The following is a 17,786-nucleotide window of genomic DNA, read 5'->3' on the forward strand; positions in this document are numbered from 1 at the left end:
TCCCTTGTAGTGCCAGATACACCCAAGGCAGTTGGTATGTACTTGATAACATGGAAAACACTCACCATGCATTTTGTTACTTCTTTGGAAAACAGCATCTTCTTTGTCAACTGAATCAGGATCAGTGCAGAATTGTCTGATGTTTTCATCGAGGTACCAGCTTTGATTCTCATCCACGAGAGTGAACATTATAACAAACTCCCGGTCTACATCAGTCCTTGTTCCTGTATAACTGTGCAGGATACCTATCAGGCACATTAAAAGAGTAAGAAAAGTTCAAAGTGGACTAAACCAAGATGAGCTTTTCTTCCTGAAAATGGTATCAGGTAAATATGAAGATTTTTAAAGACCTATATGTACAAGAGTAACCCACAACATAAAACCAGTGAAGGGCTTTGATGGAAGTGTCAGAACCATAGAAAAGTCCTGAAACAGAAATCCTCACAACCACAGACTTGGAAACCTGACTATCCTTAAAGGAAATATACTTTATTGATAAAACATAGATACATTAAATCAATTAATAGGGTACAAAGTAGCAAGGTGATTATGTGGATGAAATAATAAAGCAAAACATCTCCGGTTATTTGAGTACATTTTACACTTTCCTATGTGTGGTGTCAGTGTGTGCTTTTGCATATGGGTTTCAGAATGCTATGATGTTTTTAGGCAAAAGTCTGAGTTATTGTCCCTGCTATGAATCTTCTATATTAGGAGAATTTCTTTAATTTTACAGAAAGTTTGGAAGAAGAGACACACTCTGTGTGATGCAAGGGGGGTGGGCAAGACAAGACCTGAAGACTATATTCACTTTTCAGCACACTTGGAAAGAGATTTATAGGTACAGAGGGGGAGAAGACACATCTTACCTTCTTTGCACACTAGCAGTGGGCCAATTAGCCCAGAACAGATGTCCTTAGGGGCATCAATATGTGAATGGTATACCCAAGTCAGACAGTTTGCATCTGCTGGGGCAGGAGCATATTCTTCACTCACTGGCCAGACGTAGGTATAGTTTTTGCCAGGAGGAACCATGTCATCATCCTTGTTCCTTCCAGATGTTCCATCTGGATACAGGGCTCCTTTCAAGAAAAATGAAACAGTTAAAACACAGAGATCACACATTATAGTGGAAAGAGCTAGAGCTTTGAAATCAAACATATATCAGCTAAAATTTATTTGCTATGGGACTTGAGACTTGTTACTTAAATTCTCACTGTCTTGACTTTCTACCAATAAAGCTGGAATGTTTGCATCTATCCCACAGAGTTGTAAGAACTATGTGAGGCACTGTATATTGTGTCCTACACAGTCAGATATTTAATAAATCTTTAACAAAGGATTAAGAAAAGGTATACAAGAATACACAGAAGAACTATACCAAAAAGATTTTAACGACTTCATTTCAGTTCAGTTCAGTCGCTCAGTTGTGTCTGATTCTCTGCGATCCCATGAATTGCAGCATGCCAGGCCTCCCTGTCCATCACCAACTCCCAGAGTTTACCCAAACTCATGCCCATCGAGTCGGTGATGCCATCCAGCCATCTCATCCTCTGTTGTCCCCTTCTCCTCCTGCCCCCAATCCCTCCCAGCATCAGGGGCTTTTCCAATGAGTCAAAACTTCGCATGAGGTGGCCAAAGTATTGGAGTTCCAGCTTCAACATCAGTCCTTCCAATGAACACCCAGGACTGATCTCCTTTAGGATGGACTGGTTGGATCTCCTTGTAGTCCAAGGGACTCTCAAGAGTCTTCTCCAACACCACGGTTCAAAAACATTAATTTTTCAGTGCTCAGCTTTCTTCACAGTCCAACTCTCACATCCATACATGACCACTAGAAAAACCATAGCCTTTACCAGACGGACCTTTGTTGGCAAAGTAATGTCTCTGCTTTTAATATGCTATCTAGGTTGGTCATAACTTTCCTTCCAAGGAGTAAGTATCTTTTAATTTCAGGGCTGCAATCACCATCTGCAGTGATTTTGGAGCCCAGAAAAATAAAGTCTGACTCTGTTTCCACTGTCTCCCCATCTATTTCCCATGAGGTGATGGGACCAGATGCCATGATCTTAGTTTTCTGAATGCTGAGCTTTAAGCCAACTTGTTCACTCTCCTCTTTCACTTTCATCAAAAGGCTTTTTAGTTCCTCTTCACTTTCTGCCATAAGGGTGGAGAAAGTTCCTCCACATATCTGAGGTTATTGATATTTCTCTCGGCAATCTTAATTCCAGCTTGTGCTTCATCGAGCCCAGCGTTTCTCATGATGTACCCTGCATATAAGTTAAATAAGCAGGGTGACAATATACAGCCTTGATGTACTCCTTTTCCTATTTGGAACCAGTCTGTTGTTCCATGTCCAGTGCTAACTGTTGCTTCCTGACTTACATACAGATTTCTCAGAAGGCAGGTCAGGTGGTCTGGTATTCCCATCTCCTTCAGAATTTTCCACAGTTTATTGTGATCCACACAGTCGAAGGCTTTGGCATAGTCAATAAAGCAGAAATAGATGTTTTTCTGGAACTCTTTTGCTTTTTCGATGATCCAGCGGATATTGGCAATTTGACCTCTGGTTCGTTTGCCTTTTCTAAAGCCAGCTTGAATATCTGGAAGTTCTCAGTTCACATATTGCTGAAACCTGGCTTGAAGAATTTTGAGCATTACTTTACTAGCATGTGAGATGAGTGCAACTGTGCAGTAGTTTGAGCATTCTTTGGGATTGTGTTTCTTAAGGATTGGAATGAAAACGGACATTTTTCCAGTCCTATGGCAACTGCTGAGTTTTCCAAATTTGCTGGCATATTGAGTGCAGCACTTTCACAGGATCATCCTTCAGGACTTGAAATAGCTCAATGGGAATTCCATCACATCCACTAGCTTTCTTCATAGTGATGCTTTCTAAGGCCCACTTGACTTCACATTCCAGGATGTCTGGCTCTAGGTCAGTGATCACACCATTGTGATTATCTGGGTGCTGAAGATCTTTTTTGTACAGTTCTTCTGTGTATTCTTGCCACCTCTTCCTAATATCTTCTGCTTCTGTTAGGTCCATACCATTTCTGTCCTTTATTGAGCCCATCTTTGCATGAAATGTTCCCTTGGTATCTCTAACTTTCCTGAAGATATCTCTAGTCTTTCCCATTCTGTTGTTTTCCTCTATTTCTTTGCATGGATCACTGAGGAAGGCTTTCTTATCTCTCCTGGCTATTCTTTGGAACTCAGCATTCAAATGGGAATATCTTTCCTTTTTTCCTTTGCTTCTTGCTTCCCTTCTTTTCACAGCTATTTGTAAGGCCTCCTCAGACAACCATTTTGCCTTTTTGCATTTCTTTTCCATGGAGATGGTCTTGATCCCTGTCTCCTGTACAATGTCACGAACCTCCATCCATAGTTCATCAGGCTCTCTGTTTGTCAGATCTAGTCCCTTAAATCTATTTCTCACTTCCACTGTATAATCAATCATAAGGGATTTGATTTAGGTCATACCTGAATGGTCTAGTGGTTTTCCCTACTTTCTTCAATTTAAGTCTGAATTTGGCAATAAGGAGTTCATGACCTGAGCCATAGTCAGCTCCAGGTCTTGTTTTTGCTGACTGTATGGAGCTTCTCCATCTTTGGCTCTAAAGAATATAATCAATCTGATTTTGGTGTTGACCACCTGGTGATGTCCGTGTGTAGAGTCTTCTCTTGTGTTCTTGGAAGAGGGTGTTGGCTATGACCAGTGTGCTCTCTTGGCAAAACTCTAGTAGCCATTGCCCTGCTTCATTTTGTACTCCAAGGCCAAATTTGCCTGTTACTCCAGGTGTTTCTTGACTTCCTACTTTTGCATTCCAGTCCCCTATAGTGAAAAGGACATCTTAGATAACCACAATGGTGTGGTCACCTCAAGCCAGACATCTTGGAATATGAAGTCAAGCAGGCCTCAGGAAGCATTACTGCAAATGAAGCTAGTAGAGCTTATGGAATTTTAACTGAGCTATTTAAAAATCCTAAAAAATGATGCTGTTAATTAAAGTGCTGCACTCAGTACGCCAGCAAATTTGAAATCTCAGCAGTGGCCACAAGACTGGAAAAGACTGGTTTTCATTCTAATCCCAAAGAAGAGCAATGCCAAAGAATATTCAAAGTAACAGACAATCATGCTCATTTCACATGCTAGTAAGATTATGCTCAAAACCCTTCAAGCTAGGCTTTAGCAGTATGTGAACTGAGAGCTTCCAGATGTACAAGCTGGGCTTAGAAAAGGCAGAGGAACCAGAGGTCAAATTGCCAACATAAATTAAATCATAGAGAAAGCAAGGGTATTCCAAAAAAAAACATCTACTTCTGCTTCATTGACTACATGAAAGCCTTTGACTTGACTGTGGGGATCACAACAAACTGCAGGAAATTCTTAAAGTATTATCAAACCACCTTACTTGTCTCCTGAGAAACCTGTGTGCGGGTCAAGAAGCAACAGTTATAACGTTACATGGAAAAATGGACTGATTCAAAATGGGGAAAGGAGTACATCGGGGCTGTATATTGTCACCTTGTGTATTTATGCAGAGAACATCATGTGAAAGGCTGGGCTGGATGAAGCACAAGCTGGAATCAAGATTGCCAGGAGAAGTATCAACAACCTCAGATATGCAGAAGACACCACTCTAAAGGCAGAAAGCGTAGAGGAAGTAAAGAACCTCTAATGAAGGTGAAAGACAAAAGGGAAAAACTTGGCTTAAAACTCAACTTTCAAAAAACTGAGGTCATGGCATTTGTGCTCATCATTTGATGGCAAATAGATGGGAAAAAATGGAAATAGTGGCAGATTTTCTTTTCTTGGGCTCCAAAATCACTGCAGACAGTGACTGCAGCCATGAAATTAAAAGACACCAGCTCCTTGGAAGAAAAACAATGACAAGCCTGGACAGAGTATTAAAAAGCAGAGTCATCATTTTTCCTACAAAGGTCCATCAGTCGAAGCTGTTGTTCTTTTTCAGTAGTCATGTACAGAGGTGAGAGTTGGACCATAAAGAAGGATGAGCATTGAGGAATTGATGCTTTCAAACTGTGGTGCTGGAGAAGATTCTTGAGAATCCCTTGGACTACAAGGACATCAAACCAGTCCATCCTAAAGGAAATCAACCCTGAATATTCTCTGGAAGGACAGATGCTAAAGCTGAAGCTCCAATAGTTTGTCCACCTGATGTGAAGAGCTGACTTATTGGAAAAGATCCTGATGCTGGGAAAGACTGAAGGCAGGAGGAGAAGGGGCGATAGAGGATGAGCTGGTTGAATGGCATCATTGACTTAATAGACATGAGTTTGAGCAAACTCCGGGAGATAGTGAAGGACAGGGAATTCTGACATGCTGCTGTTCATGGGGTCATGAGAGTCAGACACTACTTAGTGACTGAACAACAGCAACGACAGACTAAATAGGAGTCAATTCCAGGTGTATTCAAGTCCTTAAGGAAAAAGGCAAAACTGTAGAGCTTTAAGAAGATAAAACAGGAGAATATCTTTATGATTTTAGAGTAGGAAGCCTTTTAAAATAATTATAAAATGTACTGTTAAAGAAAGCACTGATAAATTTTGAGCACAATTACACTTAAAAGCTTTTGCACAATGAAGGAAACGTAAGCAAGGTGAAAAGACAGCCTTCAGAATGGGAGAAAATAATAGCAAATGAAGCAACTGACAAAGAATTAATCTCAAAAATATACAAGCAACTCCTGCAGCTCAATTCCAGAAAAATAAGTGACCCAATCAAAAGATCGGCCAAAGAATTAAACAGACATTTCTCCAAAGAGGACATACAGATGGCTAACAAACACATGAAAAGATGCTCAACATCACTCATTATCAGAGAAATGCAAATCAAAACCACAATGAGGTACTATCTCACACTGGTCAGAATGGCTGCTATCCAAAAGTCTACAAACAATAAATGCTGGAGAGGGTGTGGAGAAAAGGGAACCCTCTTACACTGTTGGTGGGAATGAAAACTAGTACAGCCACTATGGAGAACAGAGTGGAGATTCCTTAAAAAACTGGAAATAGAACTGCCATATGACCCAGCAATCTCCCTGCTGGGCATACACACTGAGGAAACCAGAACTGAAAGAGACATGTGTACCCCAATATTCATCACAGCACTGTTTATAATAGCCAGGACATGGAAGCAACCTAGATGCCCATCAGCAGACGAATGGATAGAAAGCTGTGGTACATATACACAGTGGAATATTACTCAGCTATTAAAAAGAATGCATTTGAGTCAGTTCTAATGAGGTGGATGAAACTGGAGCTTATTATACAAAGTGAAGTAAGTCAGAAAGAAAAACACCAATACAGTATATTAATGCATATATATGGAATTTAGAAAGATGGTAATGATGACCCTATATATGAAACAGAAAAAGAGACACAGATATAAAGAACAGACTTTTGGACTCTGTGGGAGAAGGTGAGGGTGGGATGATTTGAGAGAATAGCATTGAAACATGTATATTATCATATGTGAAACAGATTACCAGTCCAAGTTCGATGCATGAAAGCAGGGCACTCAAAGCCGGTGCACTGGGACCACCCTGAGGGATGGGATGCAGAGGGAGGTGGGAGGGGGTTCAGGATGGGGGCACATGTACACCCATGGCTGATTCATGTATCAGCCGTGGCAAAAACCACTACACTATTGTAAAGTAATTAGCCTCCAATTATAATCAATAAATTAATTTTTAAAAGAAAACAAACAAAAAAAGAAAGTTAAGAAGTTCTGTTCATTAAAAGATACCTTAAAAGAATGAAAAATCAAGTCACATATTCACAACATACATAACTGATGAAAAGATTCATATTCAAAATAAAGTACTCCTTCAACTAAGTGACCAAAAAACAGAAAATCCCACAGGATAATAGTAAAGGTATTGGTATGGGATCAGTATTTAGAAAAAAAATACTTAATTTAATAAATTTAACAAATTTCATTACAGGGAAACCCTAGATTACAATGACAATGATATATCACTATGGACCTACCAAATAGGAAAAAATTTCTAAAGTTGGTATTATTCAGTGTTGTTGGGAATGTACAGCAACTGGAATTTTCATACATTTCAGTTAGGAATATAATTGGTACAACCACTTTGGAAAACCAGAGTTATATACTAAATTTGAATGTATGTATGTATATTTTCCCTCTTAGATATGTTTCTTACAGAAACATATGCAACTGGAGCAGAAAACATGTATAAGAGTGTTCACAGCAGCATTTCTCAGGAGCCAAAACACAGCAGACCACTCAGATACCCATCAAGAACGTAACAGAAAAGTAAATGATAGTATATTCACATACAGTTAGGTTCAGAAAACATTTCCTGTGAAGAGTCTGAGTATAAATATTTTAGGCTTTGCAGGTTTCTGTCTCAAAATCTTAGTTTTTTCCCCAACTTCATATATATATATATATATAAAGCATTCTTAACTCATGGATATATAAAAACATGTCCCGTGGACCACAGGTTGCCAATCCCTGATGTAGAGGAAAACTCTGTGTGTGCATTCTAAATCGCTTCAGTTCAACTCTTTGAGACTCTGTGGACTGTTGCCTGCCAGGCTCTCCTGTCCATGGGATTCTCCAGGCAGGAATACTGGAGTGCGTTTCGATGCCCTCCTCCAGGGGATCTTCCCAATCCAGGGATTGAACCCAAGTCTCCAATGTCTCCTGCACTGGCAGGCGGGTTCTTTACCAGTAGTACCACCTGGGAAGCACCAGATGAAAACCACACAGCACTGAAAATGGTCTACAGATGGGAATGGCTCTCCACTCCAGGGTCTTCCCTGGAGAATTCCATGGACAGAGGAGCTTGGTGGTCTACAGCCAAAGAGTCTGACTTGTCTGAGCAACTAACACACACACGTAAATTTTGGAGCAGAAATCAGTGAAGGAGGAAATAGAAAACTGTAAAATAGATGAATCCAGAAGTTAGTTACTTCCTTGAAAAAAGATCAACAAAATTGAGAAAACTTTAGACTGCCAAGAAGAGAGGGCCCCAGTTACCAAAACCAGGAATGAAAAATAGGGCATCACTCTTACTTACAGAAATTAAAAAGACTATAAAGGGACTATTGCAAATAATTTTATGCCAAAATATTAGACAACTTAGATAAAATTGACAAATTTCTAGAGAGAAACAAATTACTAAAACTGACTTAAGAATAAATAAAGAATTGGAGTAGACCTAATACACAAAGAAACAGTTTCACAATTAAGATTCTTCCTTCAAAGAAAACCCAGGCTCAGATGGTTTTCACTTATAAATTCTATGAAATACTGAGAAAAAATGATGCCAGCCCATTACAGAATCTTTCAGGGAATAGAGAAAGGAATAGTTCCAAATTCACCCTGTGAAGCAAACAGTACCTTGATACCAAAATCAGATTAAAAACATCACAAGAAAGGAAAACTATAGACCAGTATTCCTCATATGCGGACACCAAAAAATTCTAACAAAATACTAGCAAACAGACTCCAGCAACATATAAAGAGAATTACACACCATGTCCAAATGGAATTTATCCTATGACTGTAAAGTTGGTTTAACATTCAAAAATGAACTAAGGTAATAAAACATATTAATAAAATAAAGGACAAAAGCTACACCCTCATCTCAATAGAGGCAGAAAACAAACAAACTCTAGTACTTATCAAGTTAAAAACTCTTAACAGTCTAGAAGTAGATGGGAACTTCCTTAACCTGATAAGTATATCTAAGAAAAATCCATGGCTAGCCTCTTGAATAATGGGAGGGAGACAACATGCTTTCTTCCTAAGATTGAGAACAAAGCAAGAATGTCTGCTCTCACCACTATTATTAAATATTATCCTGAAGGTTCTAGCCAGTGCAATAAGGCAAAAGAAAAATCAAAGGTTTACCAATTGGTAAGGAAGAAATAAAACTCTGTTTATTCATAGTGGCATGATTCAGTATTTAGAAAATTCCAAGGAACCCTTTAAGCATCTATTAAAAAACAAGTTTAACAAGATAATAGGATTCAAGATAAACATATAAAAACCAATTGTATTTATTCACACTAGCAACAATCAAAAATGAAATTAATAAAACTATTCTATGTACAATAGTATCAGAAAGAATAAAATACTTCTGAATAAATTTAACAAAAGAATGCAAATCTTGTGTACTAAAATCTAAGACATTGTTTAGAGATGTTTATGATCTAAATTCCATGCTCAGGTTGGAAGAGTCAATATTTTCAAGATGGTAATTCATCTTTCAGTGCAGGCAACAGTTTTTCCCCAATTGATTGAGAAACTCAACGCAATCCTCATCAAATCCAATTAACATTTTTTGTAAAAATTAACAAGCTGATCTGATATTTGTTGATATGGAAATGCAAAGAACCTAGAAAAGCTTAAAAGTCTTTTTTAAAAAAGCAAAGTTGGAGATTTTATACTTCCCAATTTAAAAACTTACTATAAATTCATAGTAATCAAGATAACACAACGTTGGTGAAAGGATAAGCATATAGAATCAGTAGAACGGTATTGAGAACCCTGAAATAAGCCTTTAGAGTTATAGTCATTGATGTTCTACTATAGCCTATGATTCATTTATCTTTTTCCCAATACCTAGAGTCAGTCTCTGGCATCTGGTGGGCACCCAGTGGAAGGTTCAGGAAGGTAAAGAATTTTTTGTGCTCACTTTCAACTATTCAGAACTAGCCAAATCTGTGACCAAGAGCTTTGCTGCACTTCAGGTGGAGGAAAATGGCCAAGAGCAAAGGGCATTCCTCATCTCCTGTCCATCATCAGCGGTGCCTCCTCTGGCTACTTAGACAGACTGGTCGTGGCAACTGCCAAGCTAGTCTGGCTGCCTTAAGACATTCACCACAATCCAGAAGCTTCCTTTATGATAAAGTGAACTGCATCCAAGGTAACGTTACTGCTCCTGGCACATTCCTCAGAGTCAGGCTGTAGCAGGTGTAGTACCATTTAATCCGTTCCACCTGATCACAAGCAAGAATGCAATGAGAGATGAGAAAAATACTTCTGAAGATTGAGAAATGTTTCCCATCTCAAAAGTCCAAGAGTGCTGCTTATAATTTTTTTAAAAACAGTGCAGACTCAGGGAGCTGCACTGTTGAAACTCTTGAAGTGCAAACCAGAAGACAGGGCAGCTTCAGAAAGGAAGCACCACAGACAGTAGCTTTAAGCAAGGAAGTTGAGGCCCACAGGCACTGAGACACTCTTTTCACAGCCGAGGCTGTTACTGGTGACAGGATATGGGCATTCATATCCTGGTCTTTATCCAACGTGGGACCCGGTCATGACTGATTGACAAGGAAGGTTAGTGTGCCTTGGGGCTGTGCTGGAGCACGTGCCAAGGGACCTCAGCACTTCTTGTGTAACCACATAGAGGAAGAAAGGAGGGAGGGAAGAAATAAGGGAAAGAAAAGGGAAGAAGAGGAAGAGAAGGTGGGGACAGAGGCAGGTGGGGTGAGGAGGAGGCAGGGAGAAGTTAAAAGAACACGTGTTACCACTGTGCTCTTAGTATCCTGCTCACTGTAGCTGACAATTGCCTTACTTAGGAAGGAGAGACAAGACACCTATAATATAAGGTTGATATTTACCTTCTGAGTCCTTGTTGTAGAAAACGCCATGTGGATGCAAGGAGTAAGGGCGGGACGCAAAGTTCTTTAAATGGATGACAATCACATCACCCACTTCAGCCTTCAAGATGGGGCCCAAAAATCCAAGCCAGGGAGGCTTGGGGATCTCCTTGGAATAGGTCTCATCTGTGTAGTGTCTGTAAACAGCCTTTTTGTAAAGACTTCCTATCCTGTTGGGCCCTCTTTCCAGATATAAGGTTGCAAGCCTGAAAGTAAGGAAAATATTTTATAATTAAAGCTAAAAGAGAAATCCTAATAGCTTACCTTAATAGTCCATCAAGTGCTTACAAGTATAATTTCTCATTTGGTGTTCACCGTAACACTGCAAGCTTTGTAGAGTTGGTAAGATTATCCTCAATTTATTAGAGAGAAAATGGAGGCTAAGAGTTAAGTGACAAGCTGAAAGGCACAAATAGTATTCACAACCAAACTAAAACAGAACCAATGATATATTTGCTGTTCATTTGCCCCTTTTCATTCAACACATTCCCATTAACTTTTTCATTTAATACTTCCTATGCACTTACTGCATTCTAAGTAAAAGTTTATGATCTAATATTGAAAAAAATTAAGTAACTGCACAGAGCAATTTATGATTAAGTGCCAACTGACTGGTTGATGCAATGGATATAGGCTCCATTTTTCTAGGGGTATATTTATTCACAGAAGGGAAAGATTGCTGTGGATCAAAGAGGTCAGAAACACCTCATGAAAAATTCAGAGATTAAGGAGAAGTAAGAACGGGTAACAAAATGGAAAAGTTGAGGATACTAAGCAGAGGTGGAGCTTGAGCAACAAGGAGGAAGAAGTATGGGTGATATGGGGGAGAGAGGTTTATGAGCTGGGGCTCAGGGGTGGATGGTGTGGAGTGAGAAGTATGGCTGCATGCAAAATCTGGGGAAAGCCTGGTAATGAACTTTATCATATGGTTATCATAGGTTGAAGAATTTAGAATTGATCCTGGAAGCTCTGAAGACTCACTGAGGTTTTTCATAAAATGGGTGACATGATAATCAGTATTTAAGGATGGTGCAATAAGTATTATTGCAGTGGTGTGCAAGTTTTAAAGGAGTCAGGCAAAGAGAATAGCAAAGATGGGGGGGGCAGGGAGGCTGTTTGGAGACCAGGAGGGTGTGATGCAATAGAAAAGAGATGGATGTGAAACAAATAAGATTCTAGGGTGTGAAGTGACCAGATGCCCTCCTGAAACCCCAGGGTAAAAGGGACACTCAGTCCCAGAGTCTGAGAGCCTGAGACAATAGCAGTGCTGGTGACTCTACTCTGGAAGTGGCCATACCATCTTCCTCTGGGAGGTGGAACCCCCTTCCCCACTCTCAGCTTATGTGCTTAGTGTGGGACTCCAATCCCAGAAGTACTGGGTGCAGCCATCCCTGTGTAGCTGTGTCTAATCAGGTGATGAGAGGCAAGTCCCACTGTGGCACACACTCTTGCCTGTGTGCATGCATTCCCTCTCAGTCACTCAACAAACTAAGTATCTCAAGCCCTGTGCTCGGTTCTGGGGATACAGAGAAAAAGGCAAAGACTTGAAGGAGCTCTCATTCTAGAAGGAAGAGTTATTGAAACCAAGCAGGACCCTGTGGGGCCTTCCCAGTGACAGATCCCTGGTGTCCCCTGCCTCTTGTTTGTAGAAAAGTTTTAGTCTGCTAGGTATTCCCCAAGATCCAAAGAGCAAGTTTAACCAGAGAAATGAGAAAATGCAGAAACAAAGACAAGTAAGACAAAATAATAGTTTAGCTATGAAACAAAGTCAAGGACCTTTAGTTCCTCCTCAAGAGCTACAGACAATATTGTGCGTCATATTCTTGAGTTGTTTTGCAGATACTAAAACCTGCACCAAGAGGAAGAAGTTAACTACGTGCTGACCACCAGCATGTCAACCCCAGATGAGTAGGAAACAGAAGGTTGATGGTGTTGACTCCCAGACACCACCATTACCTCACCACCAGTCAGTCAGAAGGATGTACGTGAACTGATCACACACCCCTCGATCTCACTTTAAAAAACCCTCCCTGAAAACCCCTGGGGAATTTGCGAGCTGCCTGTTGTCTTTGCTTGGCCCCAGGTTGAGTGCCTTGCAGCCAATGCTGTACTCTCCTTCACCGCAGCCTGGGATCGGTAGATATGCTTTACTACGCATTGGGTAAGTGGATCCATGTTTGGTTCAGTAACATTATGAGAACATAGGTATCTAATCTGGGGCATAAAATGTATCAGGTGAGCTTTCCTAGATGAAGTAATGCCTAAATATGGTCTCAAAGAGCAGAGACAAGTTACCCGAGAAAGAAGATGGAAAGGGCTGATATGGCAGACATTTTGCCAACTTAGCACCCACACCACATTCTTTGGTCTAAGAGCAAGTCTTCCCCCTTCTCATTCTATATGCATGGGTGGGGCTCCGCATTCACCTCCAGCAACGGAGAAAGTGACTCAACCTAACCGATCAGCACACCAAGCCCCATGTCATTGGTGGAGCACACCGTCCTTGGTAGAGGGATGGCTCTAATCTAGGTCTGGACAATTCCAACCAACCAACCCACCCTCGACCACAGTGGTTAGTTCAGGGACATGTCTGGTTGGTTAAATCCGAGGGAATCTAGGAACTTGTGAAGGATAGCATTTTGTGTACTCAAAACTGGGAATGTGAGTCTAGAGCTTTTGGCAACCATATGGCCAACCCAAGCAGAGAATCTGCTGGGAACTTGTACATTCCTCTCGTCTCTTAAATTTTGCTATTTTCTTCTTCTCTAATCAACCCCTACTTGCTTTCATCATGATATATCTCTTCGCTTTTCTCTTGCTCATTTACTGTATCTTCTATTCTCTTTTATTCGTGTCCGACTTGTCACAGTCCCACGGACTGTAGACCATCATGCTCCTTTGCCCATGGGGTTCTCCAGGCTAGAATACTGGAGTGAGTAGCCATTTCCTCCTCCAGGGGATCTTCCCAACCCAGGGATCAAACCTGGGTATCCTACATCAGAAGGTGGGTCCTTTAACAGTAGCGCCACCTGGGAAGCCCAGGATATAATTATATCTCTAATTAATAGTCACTGAAGATTCTTGAGCAGGGAAATCTGACCATATATCTTTGTTTCAGGAAGACAATTTTCCCATATCTAAATCTTCTTCATCTGATTTCACCCACCTGTGTCTGCTCACTTGAGAAAACTTCCTGAGCTTCTACCTCTGAATACCAAGCCTGCCTGGCTGGTATTTACCTTATGTTTACCTTCATGCCTGATTTGCAGAATTTTATTCCTTGGTATCTGACCACAGCTTGGCTGAGACCCCCTCTCCCAGTGGCCTGAATGTGGCATCTGCTTGCCTTGTCAGATCTGGTTCTTTCTTTAGCCAACTGGAGAAGATTCACTGTCTCTCTTTACTTCTGCATCATCTTTCCCAAATTCTCCTCCTCTCTTCTTCCCTCTTTCTGGGTCCTATTCAAGTGGATAATTTTTTTTTTTTTTTTTTTTTTTTTGGCTGCACACTGTGAGACTTTCACGATTTTAGTTCTCCAAACAGGGATTGAGCCCAGGCCAAAACAGTAAAAGGGCCAAGTCCTAAATACTGGACTGTCAGGAATCTCCCTAGAATTTCCTGGTAGATGGATCCATAGCAGGTCTGATAGTCTCTGTATTGTATTGGATATCTGTTAACCTCATTAAGATTAGCACTTCATTAAACACTACTTTTCCAGTAGTCATGTATGGTTGTGAGAGTTGCACCATAAAGAAAGCTGATCGCCGAAGAATTGATGCTTTTGAACTGTGGTATTGGAGAAGACTCTTGAGAGTCCCTTGGACTGCAAGAAGATCCAACCAGTCCATCCTGAAAGAAAATCAGTCCTGAATATTCATTGGAAGGACTGATGCTGAAGCTGAAACTCTAATACTTTGACCACCTGATGCAAAGAGCTGACTCATTTGAAAAGACCCTGAGGCTGGGAAAGATTGAACACAGGAGGAGAAGGGGACGACATAGGAGGAAATGGTTGGATGGCATCACCGACTGAATGAATGTGAGTTTAAGAAAGCTCTGGGAATTGGTGATAGACAGGGAGGCCTGGTGTGCTGCAGTCCATGGGGTTGCAAAGAGTCAGACACGACTGAATGATTGCACTGAACTGAACTGAAACACTATAGCCCAAAAGGTTAAATAAGAGGTATCTTCAAGGCTTCATGTTCATTTCCTTGAAGAGATCAACAAATTATCAGATATAAGTGAATCAAATACAAGCTCCCAAGCAGTCCCTTTGACAAAGATCCGAGCAATCTCTAGTGAGAACAGCAGTTTTGCCCACCCTGCAGACTTTTCAGGATGATGGAACCAGAGATCTATGTGCTCCACACTTCAGCACTCAGCCTTTCCTTCAAATAAGAGTTGAACAAATGTTTTAGCAGATATCAGTTGAAAGAGCCCCATATTGTTTATCTGCCCAGAGCACCAGATTACTAGTCTGTCCAGGCACCCACATGTGCCAACCTGCCCTGCTTTTGTTGTAGAGTCAGTATGGGGGGAGGTTCCTATGACAAAGGAGGAAGCCATGGGTTCAGGCCCCCCAAAGAAGAGCCAGAGGTGAGCCCGACCTGAGAAATGCCAGCACTCCAGAAATCATAGAGCCAGTCCTCCCAGAGGAAGCAAAGCTCTCTCTCATTCAGATGCCAGCTTCAGCTTCCAATCCAGATAATGGAGCCAATGAGACAGGAATCCTGACAAAAGAACTGGAGAATTATAACAATGATTTTCGTGTCAAAAGCCTTGACATATCGAAATTTTTTCAGCTGCTGACTAGGTAAATTATGGCACAGTCGTACCACTTGGTTTCCCAGGTGGCTCAGTGGTAAGGAATCAGCCTGCAATGCAGGAGACACAAGTTCGATCCATGGGTCAGGAAGATTCCCTGGAGGAAGAAACTGCAACCCACTCCAGTATTCTTGCCTGGGAAATCCCATGGACAGAGAAGCCTAGCAGGCTGCAGTCCAAGGGGTCGTAAAGAGTCGGATATGATTTATCGACTGAGTATACACCCCCACATACCACTTAGCCATACAAAAGAATTAGATATTTCTACAGGTAGCAGGATGGTGTGGTTATCAAATACTAAATGGTAAAAGCAAATTTTAGCATGTAAAGTGTGTAAAGTATGCCATTTGTGTATTTTTAAAACAGTGTATATACACACATATGCAAAGAAAACATTTGAAAAGTGGCCAGGGAAATCATAAAGTGTAGCCTCTGGGACTTGGGACTGAGGCCACAGACAGGAGCAAGAAGGGAAGAGACGTTTACTTTTTTACATTTAATTCTATGTATTTCCTTTTATTTCTCCATGCTACTTTTAAAAATTAAGATGTGACTCATACATACAATGAAATATTACTAAACCTTGAAAATGAATGAAACTGAGCCATTTGCAAAGATGTGAATGGAACTAGAGACTGTCATACAGAGTGAAGCAAATCAGAAAGAGAAAAATAAATATTGTATATTAACACACATATGTGGAATCTAGAAAAATTATACAGATGAACCTATTTGCAAAGCAGAAATACAGATGCTGAAGTAGAGAGCAAACATATGCACATCAAGGAGGGAACGGGATGGTGGGATGAATTGGGAAATTGGGATTGACATATTTACATTACTATGTATAAAATAGGTAACTAATGAGAACCTACTCTATAGAACAGGGAACTCTACTCAATCCTCTATGGTGACCTAAAGGGAAGAAAAGGTAACAAAGAGGATATATGTATACATATAGCTGATTTACTTTGTCATACAGCAGAAACTAACACAACATTGTAAAGCTACCATACTCCAACAAAAAATTTTAGAGTTTACTTTTACTCACCCTCTTCCCTACTGTGGGAATGTTTTACTCAGTACCATTGTACTTACTTTCATAATAAAAACAAGCCCACATTTTATTTAAACAAGAGAGTGCAGCCTACTTGGCTACTGAGGGGTCAAACTTTCCTCCTATGTGACTTCTACCTTTGAAAACCCAGCTGGCACCACGAAGCATGCTGTGAGGATGAGCTCTCCTTCCCCACAGGGAAGACTTGGCGTCCTGACCCGGGAGCACAGCACCTGCTCAGCCTCTGGACTGACAAGTCTAAGTCCACTCTGTCAGTCTCAGGACTGAGGTCTTGGGAACACTTGGATCTGTGCACACTTGGTCTTCCTCCTCCACTGAGCGTACATGTGTCTGCCCAGCTGCAAGTATTCACCTCTGCTGGTCCATAGGGCCAAAGCCTACATTTCCCTGTGCAAGGGAATGGGATCAAAAGTCTGGATGCCTGACAGTGGGGCTCTATTATAGAGGCTCTTGTGTTTCCCAGCCTCACTTGCAGCTTGGATGGTCACGTGACATAGTTCTAGCCAAAAAGATGTGAACACATATCACTCCTTGGTGCATCTCTGAACGCAGCTGGTAGAGACCCTTTCTGTTCTCTGACTTCCCATTATCCATGCCTAAAATGAAGACATGATCACTGGATCTTTGGCAGCCTTCCTGAGAAACTGAAGAAGAAAGTCATACCCTAGGGACGGTCAATTGGAAATCCTAAAGAACCTGGGACCCTAAAGATTGCCAACCTCTGGACCTCTATTGTGTAAATCAATAAATAGACTTAAGCCAGTGTTTGGGGGGCTTCTGTTAACTAGCAGCTGAGTATAAATCCTAATCGAGAAGGCTGCTCAGAAGGAGAAGGAAGAGGAAGAGCAGAGGAGAACTGAGTCATCCTCACTAACTGGTCCCGAAGCAGGCGGAGTTGTCTGGCATTATACTGGTCACCAAGTAAGCCAACGCCTGAGCAAGGGTTAGATTCAGAATTTCTGGTGTCCGCTCTAAGCTCAGCTTGATGGGTAAAAAGTTATAATGAAGTTATTCGTAGGAGCTTGCAGGCTCTGCAGGGAGAGACGCACCTCTGCCCCTCCTCACTTCTCTGCTCTGAGTTCGCAGTGTGTGCATATATGCACATGTGCATATACCCACGTGCAAATGTCTGCTGAGCAAGAGTTCCTCACTGTGAGTTGTCTGCAGAGCCACCCAGACAGAAGGTGAGGATATCACAGGGAGGGGAAGGGCATAT

General features: G+C 41.1%; 1 protein-coding gene across 1 annotated transcript in view; it reads right to left on the bottom strand.

The window, feature by feature from the left end:
• The window catches only part of HEPHL1 (hephaestin like 1), an 89,802-nt gene that overhangs the window by 58,763 nt on the left and 13,253 nt on the right, over positions 1-17,786 (bottom strand). Inside the window, exons 2-4 of the mRNA XM_065936785.1 lie at positions 10,630-10,874; positions 870-1,082; positions 66-245 (exon numbers count right to left, since the gene is read on the bottom strand). Coding sequence (XP_065792857.1) covers positions 66-245; positions 870-1,082; positions 10,630-10,874 — 638 coding nt within the window. The remainder of the gene's footprint in view (positions 1-65; positions 246-869; positions 1,083-10,629; positions 10,875-17,786) is intronic.

This window comes from Muntiacus reevesi, chromosome 5 (genome assembly GCF_963930625.1).
Source record: "Muntiacus reevesi chromosome 5, mMunRee1.1, whole genome shotgun sequence".
NCBI classification, from domain to species: Eukaryota; Metazoa; Chordata; class Mammalia; order Artiodactyla; family Cervidae; genus Muntiacus; species Muntiacus reevesi.